We start from the raw sequence: 19,926 nt of genomic DNA on the forward strand, positions 1-19,926 counted from the left end.
AGCCCCTAAAACCCCTAAACCCCCCTCAGCCCCAAAACCCCCAAAACCCCCCTCAGCCCCAAAACCCCCTAAACCCCCTCAGCCCCAAAACCCCCTAAACCCCCCTCAGCCCCAAAACCCCCTCAGCCCCAAAAACCCCCTCAGCCCCAAAAACCCCCTCAGCCCCAAAAACCCCTCAGCCCCAACCCCCCCCAGCCCCCTCAGCCCCAAAACCCCCCAAACCCCCCTCAGCCCCAAAACGCCCCAAACCCCCCTCAGCCCCAAAACGCCCCAAACCCCCCTCAGCCCCAAAACGCCCCAAACCCCCCTCAGCCCCTCAAACCCCCCTCAGCCCCTCAAACCCCCCTCAGCCCCTAAACCCCCCCTCAGCCCCTAAACCCCCCTCAGCCCCTAAACCCCCCTCAGCCCCTAAACCCCCCTCAGCCCCTAAACCCCCCCTCAGCCCCTAAAACCCCCTCAGCCCCCCTCAGCCCCAAAACCCCCTAAACCCCCCTCAGCCCCAAAACCCCCTAAACCCCCCTCAGCCCCAAAACACCCTAAACCCCCCTCAGCCCCAAAACACCCTAAACCCCCCTCAGCCCCAAAACACCCTAAACCCCCCTCAGCCCCAAAACACCCTAAACCCCCCTCAGCCCCAAAACACCCTAAACCCCCCTCAGCCCCAAACCCCCCTCAGCCCCTCAAACCCCCTCAGCCCCTCAAACCCCCTCAGCCCCAAAACACCCTAAACCCCCCTCAGCCCCAAAACCCCCTAAACCCCCCTAAACCCCCCTCAGCCCCAAACCCCCCTCAGCCCCCAAACCCCCCTCAGCCCCCAAACCCCCCCCTCAGCCCCTCAAACCCCCCCTCAGCCCCTCAAACCCCCCCTCAGCCCCTCAAACCCCCCTCAGCCCCTAAAACCCCCCTCAGCCCCTAAAACCCCCCTCAGCCCTTGGATGATGTTTTACATCGTCACATCCACCTCAAAATGTCCCTTGCCCAAGCGAGGGAGAGTGATGTTTGGAGAGGCAACGTCCTTGGTGGAAATCTGAAGTTTAGCTTAAAAACAAACAACCTAAAGCTATTAAATGTACCTAGTATGCTAACGTATCTAGCCAGCGCTCCTGTCAGGTAGCTAGCTACAGTATTAATGTACCTAGTAAGCTAACGTATCTAGCTAGCGCTCCTGTCAGGTAGCTAGCTACAGTATTAAATGTACCTAGTAAGCTAACGTATTTAGCCAGCGCTCCTGTCAGGTAGCTAGCTACAGTATTAATGTACCTAGTAAGCTAACGTATCTAGCCAGCGCTCCTGTCAGGTAGCTAGCTACAGTATTAAATGTACCTAGTAAGCTAACGTATCTAGCTAGCGCTCCTGTCAGGTAGCTAGCTACAGTATTAATGTACCTAGTAAGCTAACGTATCTAGCTAGCGCTCCTGTCAGGTAGCTAGCTACAGTATTAAATGTACCTAGTAAGCTAACGTATCTAGCTAGCGCTCCTGTCAGGTAGCTAGCTACAGTATTAAATGTACCTAGTAAGCTAACGTATCTAGCTAGCGCTCCTGTCAGGTAGCTAGCTACAGTATTAAATGTACCTAGTAAGCTAACGTATCTAGCCACCACTCCTGTCAAGTAGCTACGTCAGTGAATTGGACTTCCACTTAAGATAGCAAACAAACTGCATCCGGTTTCGACTGGATTTCCCCCCCCCCCGAGGCAAAGTGGCTAGCGCACGGGCTGAGGGGGTAAAAACATACCGTGTTTGGACCGCTGCCTTGATCTTGACATCTAGCCACTTAGCTAGCAAGTTAGCAAAGCAGCTGCATAGCTGGAGATCATTTGACACAGTTTATTATTTATAGTTTATAGTTCTAAGCAGAGACGGGATTGAAAGATCATACCATCAGTATTTTGAAATATACCGTTGTTTATACCGTATACTGGTGTATTGCCCAAGCAACTCAGTAGATCTGTGTGTGTGTGTGTTTCTATGGTAACAGAGGACTCTTACCACCACAACCGGCAGGATGACCATGAAGGCTAGACCATAGACCAGCAATACCTAGAGAGGAGAGGAGAGGCAGACAGAGAGAGAGAGACAGAGAGAGACGGGAGGGAGAGAGAGAGAGAGAGACGGGAGGGAGAGAGAGAGAGACGGGAGGGAGAGAGAGAGAGACGGGAGGGAGAGAGAGAGAGACGGGAGGGAGAGAGAGAGAGACGGGAGGGAGAGAGAGAGAGACGGGAGGGAGAGAGAGAGAGACGGGAGGGAGAGAGAGAGAGACGGGAGGGAGAGAGAGACGGGAGGGAGAGAGAGAGAGACGGTAGGGAGAGAGAGAGGGGGAGGGAGAGAGAGAGAGGGGGAGGGAGAGATCTGTTAACTCAGTAATGTATAAACAACAGGTGGATAAAACCTAACAGGAAAAATACATACCAGCATGGAGTTCTTGGAGTCTACGATCCACGCAGGCAGAGCGATGCCAAAACTAGTGGCTGGAAGAGTAGGAGGAGAAAGGAAGAGACTTGAAATGTAGATTGTTTTTATGGAAGGGAACTCAGACCAGGGGAAGGTCTGATTTTGGTCAAATTTTGTCTCGGGGGGCCACATTCGGTCTTCAACGAAGTCCGGAGGGTCACACTTAAGAATAATTTAAATTTCCTCGCCGTAAAAATTAGCAAAACATTTCCCTCTATCCATCGCTTTTGGAATTTTTGATGCTCTCTGACTGTCCAGCTTTCATTTAGATGACTGTTGTCAAGCTGGACACAGTGAAGAGTGAGACTATCAATGACTTATCAAGCTGGCCACAGTGAAGAGTGAGACTATCAATGACTTATCAAGCTGGCCACAGTGAAGAGTGAGACTATCAATGACTTATCAAGCTGGCCACAGTGAAGAGTGAGACTATCAATGACTTATCAAGCTGGCCACAGTGAAGAGTGAGACTGTCAATGACTTATCAAGCTGGCCACAGTGAAGAGTGAGACTATCAATGACTTATCAAGCTGGCCACAGTGATGAAGAGACTATCAATGACTTCCTCTGAGCTGCCCACTAGTCTAAAAGCATTGGATTGGTGGAGCATTTTCTTATGTCACTCCTTTCCTTTCAAATCAATGGAAGGGAAGTAAACAAGTGGACACTTTTTTGGAGGAAGGAGACACACTTTCGGACGTAGCATCAATGAAATTATTTTCAAAAACATTTAGAAGTTGAACCGAGACGTACCTCTTGGACCATCTGGGTTGCCGTAGGTCTCCCAGTTCTGTCTTGACTCGTCATTGGTCAGCCTGGGGGGGGGGGATTGGGCGGAAGGAAGAAAGTTACCAGATGAAGCAAACACATTGGGTGTTTCTCAAAATGCATACTAACGTGCTCCGAGCGCGGTAGGGTCGGAGTACGAGTCCAAATCAAAACGGGCCCTTCTCCGTTTGGACATGCAATACAGTAGGGGGAGGTGCAGCGTGAGGCAATACAGTAGGGGGAGGTGCAGCGTGAGGCAATACAGTAGGGGGAGGTGCAGCGTGAGGTAATACAGTAGGGGGAGGTGCAGCGTGAGGTAATACAGTAGGGGGAGGTGCAGCGTGAGGTAATACAGTAGGGGGAGGTGCAGCGTGAGGTAATACAGTAGGGGGAGGTGCAGCGTGAGGTAATACAGTAGGGGGGAGGTGCTGCTCAGCGTGAGGTAATACAGTAGGGGGAGGTGCTGCTCAGCGTGAGGTAATACAGTAGGGGGAGGTGCTGCTCAGCGTGAGGTAATACAGTAGGGGGAGGTGCTGCTCAGCGTGAGGTAATACAGTAGGGGGGAGGTGCAGCTCAGCGTGAGGTAATACAGTAGGGGGGAGGTGCTGCTCAGCGTGAGGTAATACAGTAGGGGGGAGGTGCTGCTCAGCGTGAGGCAATACAGTAGGGGGAGGTGCAGCGTGAGGCAATACAGTAGGGGGAGGTGCAGCGTGAGGTAATACAGTAGGGGGAGGTGCAGCGTGAGGTAATACAGTAGGGGGAGGTGCTGCTCAGCGTGAGGTAATACAGTAGGGGGAGGTGCTGCTCAGCGTGAGGCAATACAGTAGGGGGAGGTGCTGCTCAGCGTGAGGTAATACAGTAGGGGGAGGTGCAGCGTGAGGCAATACAGTAGGGGGAGGTGCTGCTCAGCGTGAGGTAATACAGTAGGGGGAGGTGCTGCTCAGCGTGAGGTAATACAGTAGGGGGAGGTGCTGCTCAGCGTGAGGCAATACAGTAGGGGGAGGTGCAGCGTGAGGCAATACAGTAGGGGGAGGTGCTGCTTAGCGTGAGGTAATACAGTAGGGGGAGGTGCTGCTCAGCGTGAGGTAATACAGTAGGGGGAGGTGCTGCTCAGCGTGAGGTAATACAGTAGGGGGGAGGTGCTGCTCAGCGTGAGGTAATACAGTAGGGGGGAGGTGCAGCGTGAGGTAATACAGTAGGGGGAGGTGCTGCTCAGCGTGAGGTAATACAGTAGGGGGAGGTGCTGCTCAGCGTGAGGTAATACAGTAGGGGGAGGTGCTGCTCAGCGTGAGGTAATACAGTAGGGGGAGGTGCTGCTCAGCGTGAGGTAATACAGTAGGGGGAGGTGCAGCGTGAGGTAATACAGTAGGGGGAGGTGCAGCGTGAGGTAATACAGTAGGGGGGAGGTGCTGCTCAGCGTGAGGTAATACAGTAGGGGGGAGGTGCTGCTCAGCGTGAGGTAATACAGTAGGGGGGAGGTGCTGCTCAGCGTGAGGTAATACAGTAGGGGGAGGTGCTGCTCAGCGTGAGGTAATACAGTAGGGGGAGGTGCTGCTCAGCGTGAGGTAATACAGTAGGGGGAGGTGCTGCTCAGCGTGAGGTAATACAGTAGGGGGAGGTGCTGCTCAGCGTGAGGTAATACAGTAGGGGGAGGTGCTGCTCAGCGTGAGGTAATACAGTAGGGGGAGGTGCTGCTCAGCGTGAGGTAATACAGTAGGGGGGAGGTGCAGCGTGAGGTAATACAGTAGGGGGAGGTGCTGCTCAGCGTGAGGTAATACAGTAGGGGGAGGTGCTGCTCAGCGTGAGGTAATACAGTAGGGGGGAGGTGCAGCGTGAGGTAATACAGTAGGGGGAGGTGCTGCTCAGCGTGAGGTAATACAGTAGGGGGAGGTGCTGCTCAGCGTGAGGTAATACAGTAGGGGGAGGTACTGCTCAGCGTGAGGTAATACAGTAGGGGGAGGTGCAGCGTGAGGTAATACAGTAGGGGGAGGTGCTGCTCAGCGTGAGGTAATACAGTAGGGGGGAGGTGCAGCGTGAGGTAATACAGTAGGGGGAGGTGCTGCTCAGCGTGAGGTAATACAGTAGGGGGAGGTGCTGCTCAGCGTGAGGTAATACAGTAGGGGGGGGTGCTGCTCAGCGTGAGGTAATACAGTAGGGGGAGGTGCTGCTCAGCGTGAGGTAATACAGTAGGGGGAGGTACTGCTCAGCGTGAGGTAATACAGTAGGGGGAGGTGCTGCTCAGCGTGAGGTAATACAGTAAGGGGGAGGTGCTGCTCAGCGTGAGGTAATACAGTAGGGGGGAGGTGCAGCGTGAGGTAATACAGTAGGGGGAGGTGCTGCTCAGCGTGAGGTAATACAGTAGGGGGAGGTGCTGCTCAGCGTGAGGTAATACAGTAGGGGGGGGTGCTGCTCAGCGTGAGGTAATACAGTAGGGGGAGGTGCTGCTCAGCGTGAGGTAACGTGGTCGGAGACGGTCCCAGAATGCACTGGGACCGTGAGAGTGTAGTACGGTAGTACGCATATTGAGAAACACCCATTGATTCATATTAACATGGCTACATCATCTAGTTCACACAGAGACAGACAGAGACAGACTTACGCGGAGTGCGCTTTGGCGATCCTCATGAACAAGTCTTCGTCTCCTCCTTTATCAGGATGGAACTTCAGCGACAGCAGCCGATACTGCTTCTTAATCTCTGATACAGACGCTCCCTACACACACACACACACACACACAGAGACACACACACACACACACACAGAGACACACACACACACACACACAGGTCTACAACTGTTCAATCCATATCGCTTCTCTTAATGACCACGTATCAGCGTGTGCAATGACATTCTAGAAGATCCTGTGCTTCCAACAAAGCAAGGTCCCGAACAGAAATGGATGTGGAAGAACTTGACTGGCCCGCACAAAGCCCTGACCTCAACCCCGTCGAACACCTTTGTGATAAATTGGAACGCAGACTGCGAGCCAGGACTAAATCGCCCAACATCAGTGTCCCGACCTCACTAATGCTCTCGTGGCTGAATGGAAGCAAGTCCCTGCAGCGATGTTCCAACATCTAGTGGAAAGCCTTCCCAGAAGAGAGGAGGCTGTTATAGCAGCAATGTTCCAACATCTAGTGGAAAGCCTTCCCAGAAGAGAGGAGGCTGTTATAGCAGCAATGTTCCAACATCTAGTGGAAAGCCTTCCCAGAAGAGTGGAGGCTGTTATAGCAGCAATGTACCAACATCTAGTGGAAAGCCTTCCCAGAAGAGTGGAGGCTGTTATAGCAGCAATGTTCCAACATCTAGTGGAAAGCCTTCCCAGAAGAGAGGAGGCTGTTATAGCAGCAATGTTCCTACATCTAGTGGAAAGCCTTCCCAGAAGAGTGGAGGCTGTTATAGCAGCAATGTTCCAACATCTAGTGGAAAGCCTTCCCAGAAGAGTGGAGGCTGTTATAGCAGCAATGTTCCAACATCTAGTGGAAAGCCTTCCCAGAAGAGTGGAGGCTGTTATAGCAGCAATGTTCCAACATCTAGTGGAAAGCCTTCCCAGAAGAGCGGAGGCTGTTATAGCAGCAATGTTCCAACATCTAGTGGAAAGCCTTCCCAGAAGAGTGGAGGCTGTTATAGCAGCAATGTTCCAACATCTAGTGGAAAGCCTTCCCAGAAGAGCGGAGGCTGTTATAGCAGCAAAGGGGGGGACCAACTCCATATTAATGACCCTGATGATGGAATGAGATGTTCAAGGAGCAGGTGTCCACATACTTCTGGTCAGGTAGTGTGTGTATTACCTGGTCAAGGCCGAGGACTTCGTAAGGGTTATATTCCTGGTACTCTCGGTCCAGCTTGGACACTTTGTAGGCCAGCAGCAAAAACACAGCCCAGCCAAACAATAGGGCTGCTTTCCTATACACACAAACACAAACAACGGGTTAATCTCACAGACAGAAAGACAAAGACACACAGAGAGCGAGAGACACACAGAGAGCGAGAGAGCGAGACACACAGAGAGCGAGAGAGCGACACACAGAGAGCGAGAGAGCGAGACACAGAGAGCGAGAGAGCGAGACACACAGAGAGAGCGAGACACACAGAGAGAGCGAGAGACACAGAGAGAGCGAGAGAGCGAGACACAGAGAGCGAGAGAGCGAGACACACAGAGAGAGCGAGAGAGCGAGAGACACAGAGAGAGCGAGACACACAGAGAGAGCGAGAGACACAGAGAGAGCGAGAGACACAGAGAGAGCGAGAGACACAGAGAGAGCGAGAGACACAGAGAGAGCGAGAGACACAGAGAGAGCGAGAGACACAGAGAGAGCGAGAGACACAGAGAGAGCGAGAGAGCGAGAGACACAGAAGGAGAGAGCGAGAGAGCGAGAGACACAGAACGAGAGAGCGAGAGACACAGAACGAGAGAGCGAGAGACACAGAACGAGAGAGCGAGAGACACAGAACGAGAGATCGAGAGACACAGAGAAAGTGAGAGAGAGACACAGAGAGAGCGAGAGAGCGACACAGAGAGCGAGAGAGCGACAGAGCGAGAGAGACACACAGAGAGCGAGAGAACGAGAGAGAGAGAGAGAGACACAGAGAGAGAGACACACAACTAGTTTCTGGTTCACTAAGGAAGTGACTCACTTTAGTGTGGGTATGATGCTCTGCTGTGCCTTCATCAAGCGGAGGCGATACCACAGACACCGTCCATGGACCTTCCGCAGGCTCTTCAGACGCAGCTGTTCTGGGGTAACACACAAGTTAGACAGGGAGTCACAGACATGTGGACGTGTGGACAGAGAAGAGTTTAGAGTAAAATAATCCCCCCTCCCCTAGAGGAAGCAGACAGCGCCCCCCCCCCCACCAGAGGAAGCAGACAGCGCCCCCCCCCCCCCACCAGAGGAAGCAGACAGCCCCCCCCTCCTCCAGACAGCACCCCCCCCAGAGGAAGCAGACAGCCCCCCCCCCTCGCCCCCACCAGAGGAAGCAGACAGCCCCCCCCCACCAGAGGAAGCAGACAGCCCCCCCTCCTCCAGACAGCGCCCCCCCCCCAGAGGAAGCAGACAGCCCCCCCTAGAGAAAGCAGACAGCCCCCCCCCCCCCTCCCCCAGAGGAAGCAGACAGCCCCCCCTCCTCCCCCAGAGAAAGCAGACAGCCCCCCCTCCTCCAGACAGCGCCCCCCCCCCCAGAGGAAGCAGACAGCCCCCCCTAGAGAAAGCAGACAGCCCCCCCCCCTCCCCCAGAGAAAGCAGACAGCCCCCCCCCCTCCCCCAGAGAAAGCAAACAGCCCCCCCCCTCCCCCAGAGAAAGCACACAGCCCCCCCTACCTCCCCCAGAGAAAGCAGACAGCCCCCCCTACCTCCCCCAGAGAAAGCAGACAGCCCCCCCCCTCCGCCCGCCTAGAGGAAGCAGACAGCCCCCCCCCCCTCCGCCCCCCTAGAGGAAGCAGACAGCCCCCCCCCCTCCGCCCCCCTAGAGGAAGCAGACAGCCCCCCCCCCCTCCGCCCCCCTAAAGGAAGCAGACAGCCCCCCCCTCCGCCCCCAGAGGAAGCAGACAGCCCCCCCCCCTCCCCCAGAGGAAGCAGACAGCCCCCCCCCTCCAGAGGAAGCAGACAGCCCCCCCCCTCCAGAGGAAGCAGACAGCCCCCCCCCTCCAGAGGAAGCAGACAGCCCCCCCCCTCCAGAGGAAGCAGACAGCCCCCCCCCTCCAGAGGAAGCAGACAGCCCCCCCCCCTCCAGAGGAAGCAGACAGCCCCCTCTCCCCCAGAGAAAGTGGGGAGATCTTCGAACCAATCGATCGGTCAACATTTAAAAAAAATAAAAAAAAGTGTATTATTCCATATATAGACACAACCTACAGGTTTAATCAACTGTATGCACGGAGCGTGTCTGATGCTTTAAGCGCGCTGTTCGATAAAATAATTGAGACAACAGAACATCAACCGTTATCGTGCCGTCTCCCTCTCTCTCTCTCTCTGTCTGTCTCTCTGTCTGTCTCTCTGTCTGTCTCTCTGTCTGTCTCTCTGTCTGTCTCTCTGTCTGTCTCTCTGTCTGTCTCTCTGTCTGTCTCTCTGTCTGTCTCTCTGTCTGTCTCTCTGTCTGTCTCTCTGTCTGTCTCTCTGTCTGTCTCTCTGTCTGTCTGTCTCTCTGTCTGTCTGTCTCTCTGTCTGTCTGTCTCTCTGTCTGTCTGTCTCTCTGTCTGTCTGTCTCTCTGTCTGTCTGTCTCTCTGTCTGTCTGTCTCTCTGTCTGTCTGTCTCTCTGTCTGTCTGTCTCTCTGTCTGTCTGTCTCTCTGTCTGTCTGTCTCTCTGTCTGTCTGTGTTCCTGAAGCTGTAACATAAAATCACAGGCCATTTCTGACTGAAAAGTTCTATTACCAAAATCCCTCATTTGTTTTAGGAGAAAATAAACCATTCCTTGTTCCCCTCAACGTTTGCTCTCTTTAGGGTGACACATGTACGCGTCGCATGCACGTGACCGATAAGGGTCCCGACCTACATCATATCCTATTGATTATAAAAACAAACCAGTGAAAAACCAACGTGACAGAAAAATGGATGAAGATGATTTGATAAATAAACTCGAACCGGGAAGGTTTGGTTGCTCAGGAGGTAAAGGGGAATGTTATTTTATTTATCCGTTATTTTACCCGGTAAGTTGACTGAGAACACGTTCTCATTTACAGCAACGACCTGGGGAATAGTTACAGGGGAGAGGAGGAGGGGGATGAATGAGCCAATTGGAAGCTGGGGATGATTAGGTGGCCGTGATGGTATGAGGGACAGACTGGGAATTTAGCCAGGACACCAGGGGTTAACACCCCTACTCTTACGATAAGCACCATGGGATCTTTTAATGACCTCAGAGAGTCAGGACACCCGTTTGACGTCCCATACGAAAGACAGCACCCTACACAGGGCAATGTCCCCAATCACTGCCCTGGGGCATTGGGATATTTAGACCAGAGGAAAGAGTGCCTCCTACTGGCCCTCCAACACCACTTCCAGCAGCATCTGGTCTCCCATCCAGGGACTGACCAGGACCAACCCTGCTTAGCTTCAGAACCAAGCCAGCAGTGGGATGCAGGGTGGGATGCTGCTGGCTAAAATGTGTGGAATAAAATTGGATTAGATGACTAATATTTCAACAAAAAAATAATATATAATTAAACTTTTAACTAACTAAGTCAGTTAAGAACAAATTGTTATTGACGATGACGTCCTACCTAATATTGGAGCGCAAGGAGGGAAAAAGAAGGATGTGTGTGTATATTGTGTGTGTGTGTGTGTGTATATTGTGTGTATATATATTGTGTGTGTATATTGTGTGTGTATATTCTGTGTGTATATTCTGTGTGTATACATTGTGTGTATATTGTGTGTATATTGTGTGTGTATATTCTGTGTGTATACATTGTGTGTATATTGTGTGTGTATATTGTGTGTGTGTATATTGTGTGTGTATATTCTGTGTGTATATTCTGTGTGTATACATTGTGTGTATATTGTGTGTGTATATTCTGTGTGTATACATTGTGTGTATACATTGTGTGTACCAAACAGGTGCTGTTAGATTACACGATCATTTGCCTGGAACAAATGTAAACACTAAATAAATGAAAAGCGTACCAGAGAGAGAGAGAGTTGTAAAAACAGGTCTTTTTATTTTGTAAAGCTTTTATTACAGCCAAGATTTAAAAAAAACAAGTCGCATGCATTTGTGAATGAAATGAAACAGTTGATATATCGTATATGGTAATTATTCAAGGGTCGTCTTTGTTATTTTATAACTAAAAAAATGCTTTAAAAAAAAAAACATTCATGACTCATATGCTGTGTGATTACATGAACAAATAAATGATTGATACAGTAGTTTATATTACACGAAGTATTGCAATATAAGGCCTAAGTAAGTTACGGTATGGAGACTAAACAGGATGTGATCCTAAGGCCTACAACTCAATGGTGGTTATACAAGGCTGCTGTACTACACCTACTAAAGATAATTACTTTATAATAATCATAATAATAACAACAATATGGAGATCAAGAAAGAGGATTATTAATATGATATTTTGGGACAATTTGGAACAATTTAAAAAACACTAAATAAATTCAAAGTAAAAACCAGAGAGGCTGTTCTAAGGAAACTTTTAAACGCACAGTATAGCAAATATCTTTTTTTTTTTTAATTAGGGATGCACGATATAAATCGGTGAACATATTGGAAAGGGACGATATTAGCTAAAAATGCCAACATCGTTTTTTTTTTTACATCGGCGTTAAACTAGATGTCCAAACTACCGTTGCGTACTTATGTAGCGGAGGTACATGACGTAATGACGCCATATTAAATTTGGCGCTACACGTTCAAACACAGCATTCCTAACCTAGCCCACAATGTCTGCTGTGTGGATCGAGCAGTCAACAAGCCGAGCAGTCATTTCAAAAAAGGTAAGAACATTTCCGAGATACAACTAAAAAAAAGGTGAAATTCATTAACACCAAGATAGACATTTTTTTTTTTTACATTTTAGTCATTTAGCAGACGCTCTTATCCAGAGCGACTTACAGTAGTGAATGCATAGATTTAATTCATTTGTATTTTTTTCCCCCCGTACTGGCCCCCCGTGGGAATCGAACCCACAACCCTGGCGTTGCAAAAAACCATGCTCTACCAACTGAGCTACAGGGAAGGCTGTAGAATTCATTGCCCTTGACAATCAACCCGTTCTCTGTCGTGGTTGATGTCGTCTTCCGCCCGACTGGTCGAGCACCGTTACACACTAAACGTTACCAAGTGCGCTATTGTTCAAATGTTGCCCTACCGGAGTTACACAGTAATAGCGTCACTGCTATTAGCTTCACGACATACATACAATGGAATGCCGTTTGGGTCTTCACGTGTCAAAAAAGACACAAAGCAGGTACAAAAAAAAAAGTATGCAAACAAGCACACACCGGCCACGAACGATGTGTTTACAATACCACGATATCTGTATCGGCCCAAAAAAAATGTCATATTGGTGCATCACTATTAAAAATAGCAAAATTTGTTCAATTGTTTATCCGACATTTTGTTGTTGCGTAAGGCTTGGAGCTCATGGAATTAGTAGGCTATTAAACAAACACTCAAACAGGCAACAGCAGCAAGATCTGTCTTATTTATATTTATATATATATATATGGATGATGTATAGAGCCAGGGCACATCTAACAGTTATGCTATTGATTATAAACCTAATTAAGTTGGGAGTTTCTTCTCGCCTGACAATTAAGGAAAGCAGCCGTTTTCTCCTCTCCTAAATCCACTGCTGCCTCCGCCGCATTGTTCTCAACACCAATTTGCAGGTTAACTTTGCTTATTATGCACATAGCAACATGGTCTAGGAAAAGTTACCAATTCAACAGTGGATTGATGTTTCAGAACTGCAGACAGCGACTGCTATCAAACAGGAGAAAAAGCATGTTCTAAAAGTGTGTGTGTAATTGCACCATTGTCCTTAATCATATACAATATCAGTAGCACGTCTAAGAGTGATGGACTGTGCCACCCCCACAATGGATCAGTCCACTCAGACAGGTGTACTGTACACCATCTTGTATTTTAACTGAAGAAATCTGCATCGACCAACAGCTTATCGACCAGTCGACCTAATGGGGTCAGCCCTACACGCTTCTATATAAAAATCCAGCAATACGGTTTATTTTGGAAGCTTACCTACTGTACTATATTGGCAGCTCTGCAGGAGGCAGAGCCAGAAATTCGTTAGTGGGAGGGCCTGCAGAGATTTGGATGGGCCAACATTTGTAATAATAATAATAATAAATTATTCGTTTTGCTTTTGCTCAATCTGATTGGGTGGGCCTGGCAGGACCTGGCACCCCAGTTGGTGGGCCTGTGCCCACCCAGGTCTACGCCCCTGCTGCCTAGGCTAGTCAGCTAGGAGACCTTTCAACAACATGTGGATGTCTTCTTTGCACAAACATAGAGATCCTCTATCTAGATGTACATAGGAGTCTCAGTCTGTACGTTGCACTGGTACTTTCCAATGTTGACATTAGGTGTAGCCATCGATTAATAAAAATCTGATACGACTTCCACGTTGTCAAATGGATACGGGGGAGGGGGGGGGGGGTGGGGCTAAAACTGTTTCCTGGGTAACAGACAACATTCCACGGATTAAGGAAGTTCATAATGAACGACACCAAGCTCGCGTGGCGCTGAGACCAGGCTTTTGTGGAATCTAGCTCCGACTACGTCGCCCCAAGGTCAACACTTCATTTTATTTAAAATTATGAAAACGCCCACCTTGTACCCATGTTTGTCCCCTGTAGTTGCATGCAATTCTTTGTTTTCTGAAATCTATACTTTTTAAATAAAACATTCATCAAATCAAATGTTATTTGTCACATACACATGGTTAGCAGGTGTTAATGCGAGTGTAGTGAAATGCTTGTGCTTCTAGTTCCCGACCGTGCAGTAATATCTAACGAGTAATATAATCTAATAATTTCACAACAACTACCTTATACACACAAGTGTAAAGGAATGAATAAGAATATGTACATATAAATATATGGATGAGCGATGGCCGAACGGCATAGGCAAGATGCAGTAGATGGTATAGAGTACAGTATATACATATGAGATGAGTAATGTAGGGTATGAAAACATTATATAAAGTGGCATTGTTTAAAGTGACTAGTGATACATTTATTACATATATTTTTCCATTTATTAAAGTGGCTAGAGATTTGAGTCTGTATGTTGGCAGCAGCCACTCTATGTTAGTGATGGCTGTTTAACAGTCTGATGGCCTTGAGATAGAAGCTGTTTTTTCAGTCTCTCGGTCCCAGCTTTGATGCACCTGTACTGACCTCGCCTTCTGGATGATAGCAGGGTGAACAGGCAGTGGCTCGGGTGGTTGTTGTCCTTGATGATCTTTTTGGCCTTCCTGTGACATCGGGTGGTGTAGGTGTCCTGGCGGGCAGGTAGTTTGCCCCCGGTGAGAGAGCCTTCCGGTTATGGGCGGAGCAGTTGCCGTACCAGGCGGTGATACAGCCCGACAGAATGCTCTTGATTGTGCATCTGTAAAAATGTGTGAGTGTTTTTGGTGACAAGCCGAATTTCTTCAGCCTCCTGAGGTTGAAGAGGCGCTGCTGCGCCTTCTTCACCACGCTGTCTGTGTGGGTGGACCATTTCAGTTTGTCCGTGATGTGTACGCCGAGGAACTTGAAGCTTTCCCGTCGATGTGGATAGGGGGCTGCTCCCTCTGCTGTTTCCTGAAGTCCTCCATCATGACATTGACATTGAGTGTGAGGTTATTTTCCTGACACCACACTGAGGGCCCTCACCTCCTCCCTGTAGGCAGTCTCGTCGTTGTTGGTAATCAAGCCTACCACTGTAGTGTCGTCTGCAAAACTAGATGATTGAGTTGGAGGCGTGCATGGCCACGCAGTCATGGGTGAACAGGGAGTACAGGAGAGGGCTGAGAACGCACCCTTGTGGGGCCCCAGTGTTGAGGATCAGCGGGGTGGAGGTGTTGTTTCCTACATTCACCACCTGGGGGCGGTCCGTCAGAAAGTTCAGGACCCAGTTGCACAGGGCGGGGTCGAGACCCAGGGTCTCGAGCTTAATGACGAGTTTGGAGGGTACTATGGTGTTAAATGCTGAGCTATAATCAATGAACAGCATTCTTACATGGGTATTCCTCTTATCCAGATGGGTTAGGGCAGTGTGATGGCGATTGCGTCGTCTGTGGACCTATTGGGGCGCTAAGCAAATTGGAGTGGGTCTAGGGTGGCAGGTAAGGTGGAGGTGATATGGTCCTTGACTAGTCTCTCAAAGCACTTCATGATGACAGAAGTGAGTGCTACAGGGCGATAGTCATTTAGCTCAGTTACCTTGGCTTTCTTGGGAACAGGAACAATGGTGGCCCTCTTGAAGCATGTTGGAACAGCAGACTGGGATAAGGATTGATTGAATATGTCTGTAAACACACCAGCCAGCTGGTCTGCGCATGATCTGAGGACGCGGCCGGGGATGCCGTCTGGGCCGGACGGCCTTGCGAGGGTTAACACGTTTAAATGTTTTACTCACGTTGACTACAGTGAAGGAGAGCACCGCAGGTTTTGGTAGCGGGCCATGTCAGTGGCACTGTATTGTCCTCAAAGCGAGCAAAGAAGTTGTTTAGTTTGTCTGGGAGCAAGGCATCGTGATCCACGACGGGGCTGGTTTTTCTTTTGTAGTCAGTGATTGACTGTAGACCCTGCCACATACCACCACTGACTGTTTTCTCATTGCTGTTGCTCTAAGATGGCAAACCTTCCAATGCTTTACTTAGTTATCAACCAAGTGACTAAATAAATACAAGTTAGGTAGCTAGTTATAGGTAGTTGAGACCAGGCTTTGGTAGCTAGCTAAGGGCTATAGGTAGCTAGCTATAGGTAGTTGAGACCAGGCTTTGGTAGCTAGCTATAGGCTATAGGTAGTTGAGACCAGGCTTTGGTAGCTAGCTATAGGTAGTTGAGATCAGGCTTTGGTAGCTAGTTAAAGGCTATAGGTATAGCTAAAGGCTATAGGTAGCTAGCTATAGGTAGTTGAGACCAGGCTTTGGTAGCTAGCTATAGGCTATAGGTAGTTGAGACCAGGCTTTGGTAGCTAGCTATAGGCTATAGGTAGTTGAGACCAGGCTTTGGTAGCTAGCTATAGGCTATAGGTAGTTGAGACCAGGCTTTGGTAGCTAGCTATAGGCTATAGGTAGTTGAGACCAGGCTTTGGTAGCTAGCTATAGGCTATAGGTAGTTGAGACCAGGCTTTGGTAGCTAGCTATAGGCTATAGGTAGTTGAGACCAGGCTTTGGTAGCTAGCTATAGGCTATAGGTAGTTGAGACCAGGCTTTGGTAGCTAGCTATAGGCTATAGGTAGTTGAGACCAGGCTTTGGTAGCTAGTTAAAGGCTATAGGTAGCTAGCTATAGGCTATAGGTAGCTAGCTATAGGCTATAGGTAGCTAGCTATAGGCTATAGGTAGCTAGCTATAGGCTATAGGTAGCTAGCTATAGGCTATAGGTAGCTAGCTATAGGCTATAGGTAGCTAGCTATAGGCTATAGGTAGCTAGCTATAGGCTATAGGTAGCTAGCTATAGGCTATAGGTAGCTAGCTATAGGCTATAGGTAGCTAGCTATAGGCTATAGGTAGCTGGCTATAGGTAGTTCAGACCAGGCTTTGGTAGCTAGCTATAGGTAGTTCAGACCAGGCTTTGGTAGCTAGCGAAAGGCTATAGGTATAGCTATAGGTTATAGGTACTTCAGACCAGGCTTTGGTAGCTAGCTAAAGGCTATAGGTAGTTGAGACCAGGCTTTGGTAGCTAGTTATAGGTATAGCTAAAGGCTATAGGTAGTTGAGACAAGGTTTTGGTAGCTAGCTAAAGACTATAGATAGTTTAGACCAGGCTTTGGTAGCTAGCTATAGGCTATAGATAGTTGAGACCAGGCTTTGGTAGCTAGCTATAGGCTATAGATAGTTGAGACCAGGCTTTGGTAGCTAGCTAAAGGCTATAGGTAGTTGAGACCAGGCTTTGGTAGCTAGCTAAAGGCTATAGGGGTAGCTAGATACCACCACCCACTAACGTTGGCTAACGTCACCAGCAGCGTACGTAACCAACGTCGCAGAGAGTATTTAGCAAGAACACGTAAAAATTCAGAGTAACCCGTTAACTAGCTAGCTAAAGTTAGCCTGAAGTTAGCTAGCTAGACGGGACCATTTGTGATATAGCTAACTGACGCAGCTAGTTGGCTAAGTCACCAGCCAAACATTAAACTGAACGACAAATACTACCTAGTTAGGTGTTATTGGCACTGATATTAAAGACTGATACAGTATCCAATTAAAAATAAAAAATCAATAAAAAAAAGTTAGCCAGTCATATTGGTTAGCTAGCTCGTAGCTAGTTGTTAGTTATGTAAACACGAACGCAGCGAGATTGGATATGACGCTTCATAGCACCCCTAGTAATGCAGAGTTGGTAACATCAGTTAACTACTTGTTTTTCTTGTGTACTTCAGTCAACCAGCTAGAGGTAACTACTACATGCGAATGTAGCTAGCTAGCAACAGAGTTGGCTAGCAAGGAAAAAAAGAGAGAGAAAAAAAAACTCTAGTGTTGGTTCGTCTCAGAATTGGCTAATCGAATTTGTTAGTTAGCAGGCTAGCTAACTTCACCCATCACACACACACACCCACACACACACACACACACACATACACACACACACACACATCATACTTAGCTAACTGAACCAACTTTAGCATGCTAGCTAGGTGATGCTATCTTGTCGTGTGTGTGTATATATATATATACATCGAGGGCCTTACCAGCATTCTGATCTCGGGGCCAGAGGTAATATGTAGCTGGGATGACGATGAGTCCAACGAAGGACGTTAGAAAATAGAAAAATGTATTGCCGCTGTCATCGTACTGAAACTGTTGCCCGGCCATTTCGTCGCGGGGCGTTTAAGGTTTCCCCCTTCTTCTCCACCGCTATGCCTTCCCAATCAAGCCCAGTATGTATGTATGACTTGACACACACACACACCACTGATCAGGTACCAGCTAGCATAGGGCCAAAACAGCGCGATGCTACGAGAGATCGGAGTACGTGGTTTACGCATGCGCAGTGGGTTAGTCTCTGCTTCCGTTCTTCTTCTTCTTCGTCTGTGGAACTTCCGGGAACTTGTCCCTAATTGTTATGCTTCCACCTAGTGGTTAGTATTGGATATTACTTCCAGCCTTGGATCTGTACTAGGCTACTAAGCTAGATGGGATAGAGTTTTTGTCAAAGTTTTGGTACATTTTCCCTAACCCTTTTCCTAACCTTAACCTAATTCTCCTAACCTGTTGCGTAACTTCTAAACCTGCTACGAAAAGTCCCTTTTAGACAAAAGCTGTATACCTTCTAGAAGAAAAAAAAATGTGTTTCTCTTAATGCCTGCTATGTTAGGTTAGCACTGTACTGAACCACAGTTTATAATAGGCAATACTGTCTATAATAAACCCATCAAATCTAATGACTTAGATCAAATGTAAAGTCAGGAACAATATATATGTTTATTTTCAGACGTTTTAAATGGTTGTTGTTGTCTTCTGTCTTCTTCTAATTCAAATGATCAGCATCATGTTCATCAAAGTGACCAATTTCATATTCAGGCATTCAAGAATTAGAAACGTTATTGTATTACAATATGAAATTAGATGCTCTTTACAATTTTAGTTTGATTATCTTTCAAGTTGAGTCAAGTTTAAGTTGAGTTTACTACTTCTAAAAGCATTGGATTGGTGGAGGCATGGGGTAGACCTGTGGTTTTCAACCCAGGGTAACTTAGCCTATCCACAGGGGGTACAAAATGTAGTCCTAATATATGCATGAACTGTTTCGGATGGGAAGCTTAAGATATTTAAGGCCATAGGCTTACTAGCCTTTTTATTTATATTTTTTTTATTTAATTTAACCTTTTATTTAACTTGGCAAGTCAGTTAAGAACAAATTCTTATTTACAATGACGGCCTACCAGAAGGCAAAATGCCTCCTGCGGGGACGGGGGCCTGGGATTAAAAATAGATAAAATATAAATATAGGACAAAACACACATCACAACAAGACATACAACACAACACTACATAAAGAGAGACCTAAGACAACACAGCATGGTAGCAACGCAGCATGGTAGCAGCACAAAACAGGATACAAACATTATTGGGTACAGACAACAGCACAAAGGTCAAGAAGGTAGAGACAACAATACATCACGCAAAACAGCCACAACTGTCAGTAAGAGTGTCCATGATTGAGTCTTTGAATGAAGAGATTGAGATAAAACTGTCCAGTTTGAGTGTTTGTTGCAGCTCGTTCCAGTCGCTAGCTGCAGCGAACTGAAAAGAGGAGCGACCCAGGGATGTGTTTGCTTTGGGGACCTTTAACAGAATGTGACTGGCAGAATGGAACGGCCTTAAGTGCACATGAGAAAGTACTTCAGGGGTACTTCGGGCAGAGCAAAATGTAGTTGGTGGTACAGTAACCAAAAAAGGTTTAGAACCACTGGGCTACACTCAAGAGGAAGTTTACACCATATTTCTTTTACCAGTCATTTAGTTTCAAATCAGTGAAGGGAAGTGAACAAGTGATCACTATGGGAGGAAGCGTGGCCAATGATTGGGACGTAACCAATGTTATTTCCCTCTACGTATAATGGGAGAACCTCCTTTCCTCCATCCTGCTCCTCTCCTCCCTCCTCTCATCTGTCCTCTCCTCCGTCCTCTCCTCCCCTCCTCTCCTCCGTTCTCTCCTCGACTCCTCTCCTCCGTTCTCTCCTCGTATCCTCTCCTCCGTCCTCTCCTCCATCCTCTCTTCGCCCCCTCTCCTCCCTCCTCTCCTCGCCTCCTCTCCTCCGTCCTCTCCTCGTCTCCTTTATCCTTGCCTCTTCTCCTCCGTCCTCTCCTCGCCTCCTTTATCCTCGCCCCCTCTCCTCCCTCCTCTCCTCGCCTCCTCTCCTCCGTCCTCTCCTCGCCTCCTTTATCCTCACCTCCTCTCCTCCGTCCTCTCCTCCCTCCCTCCTCTCCTCGACTGCTTATGAATTAAGGATGAAATCGTAAGTGAGGAGAGGCGACGAGGAGAAGGAAAGTAGACGGAAATGCTATTGCAAGAAATTCGATG

At 48.4% G+C, this 19,926-nt stretch overlaps 1 protein-coding gene across 3 annotated transcripts in view; it reads right to left on the reverse strand.

The window, feature by feature from the left end:
• The window catches only part of sec63 (SEC63 homolog, protein translocation regulator), a 40,018-nt gene extending 22,102 nt beyond the window's left edge, over positions 1–17,916 (reverse strand). For 2 of the 3 annotated variants that reach the window (XM_082977108.1, XM_082977107.1), the window contains exons 1-7: positions 17,591–17,915; positions 7,859–7,958; positions 7,012–7,126; positions 5,820–5,932; positions 3,206–3,267; positions 2,411–2,469; positions 1,991–2,041 (exon numbers count right to left, since the gene is read on the reverse strand). In XM_082977108.1, the coding sequence (XP_082833234.1) occupies positions 1,991–2,041; positions 2,411–2,469; positions 3,206–3,267; positions 5,820–5,932; positions 7,012–7,126; positions 7,859–7,958; positions 17,591–17,714 (624 nt within the window). In that variant the 5' untranslated portion in view covers positions 17,715–17,915. Of the gene's footprint in view, positions 1–1,990; positions 2,042–2,410; positions 2,470–3,205; positions 3,268–5,819; positions 5,933–7,011; positions 7,127–7,858; positions 7,959–17,590 lie in introns of all 3 variants that reach the window. The other variant, XM_082977109.1, reaches the window with a different exon arrangement.
• Positions 17,917–19,926: the final 2,010 nt, after the last annotated feature.

The sequence above is a fragment of the Salmo salar genome, chromosome 06, assembly GCF_965601325.2.
Source record: "Salmo salar chromosome 06, fSalSal1, whole genome shotgun sequence".
Lineage (NCBI taxonomy): Eukaryota > Metazoa > Chordata > Actinopteri > Salmoniformes > Salmonidae > Salmo > Salmo salar.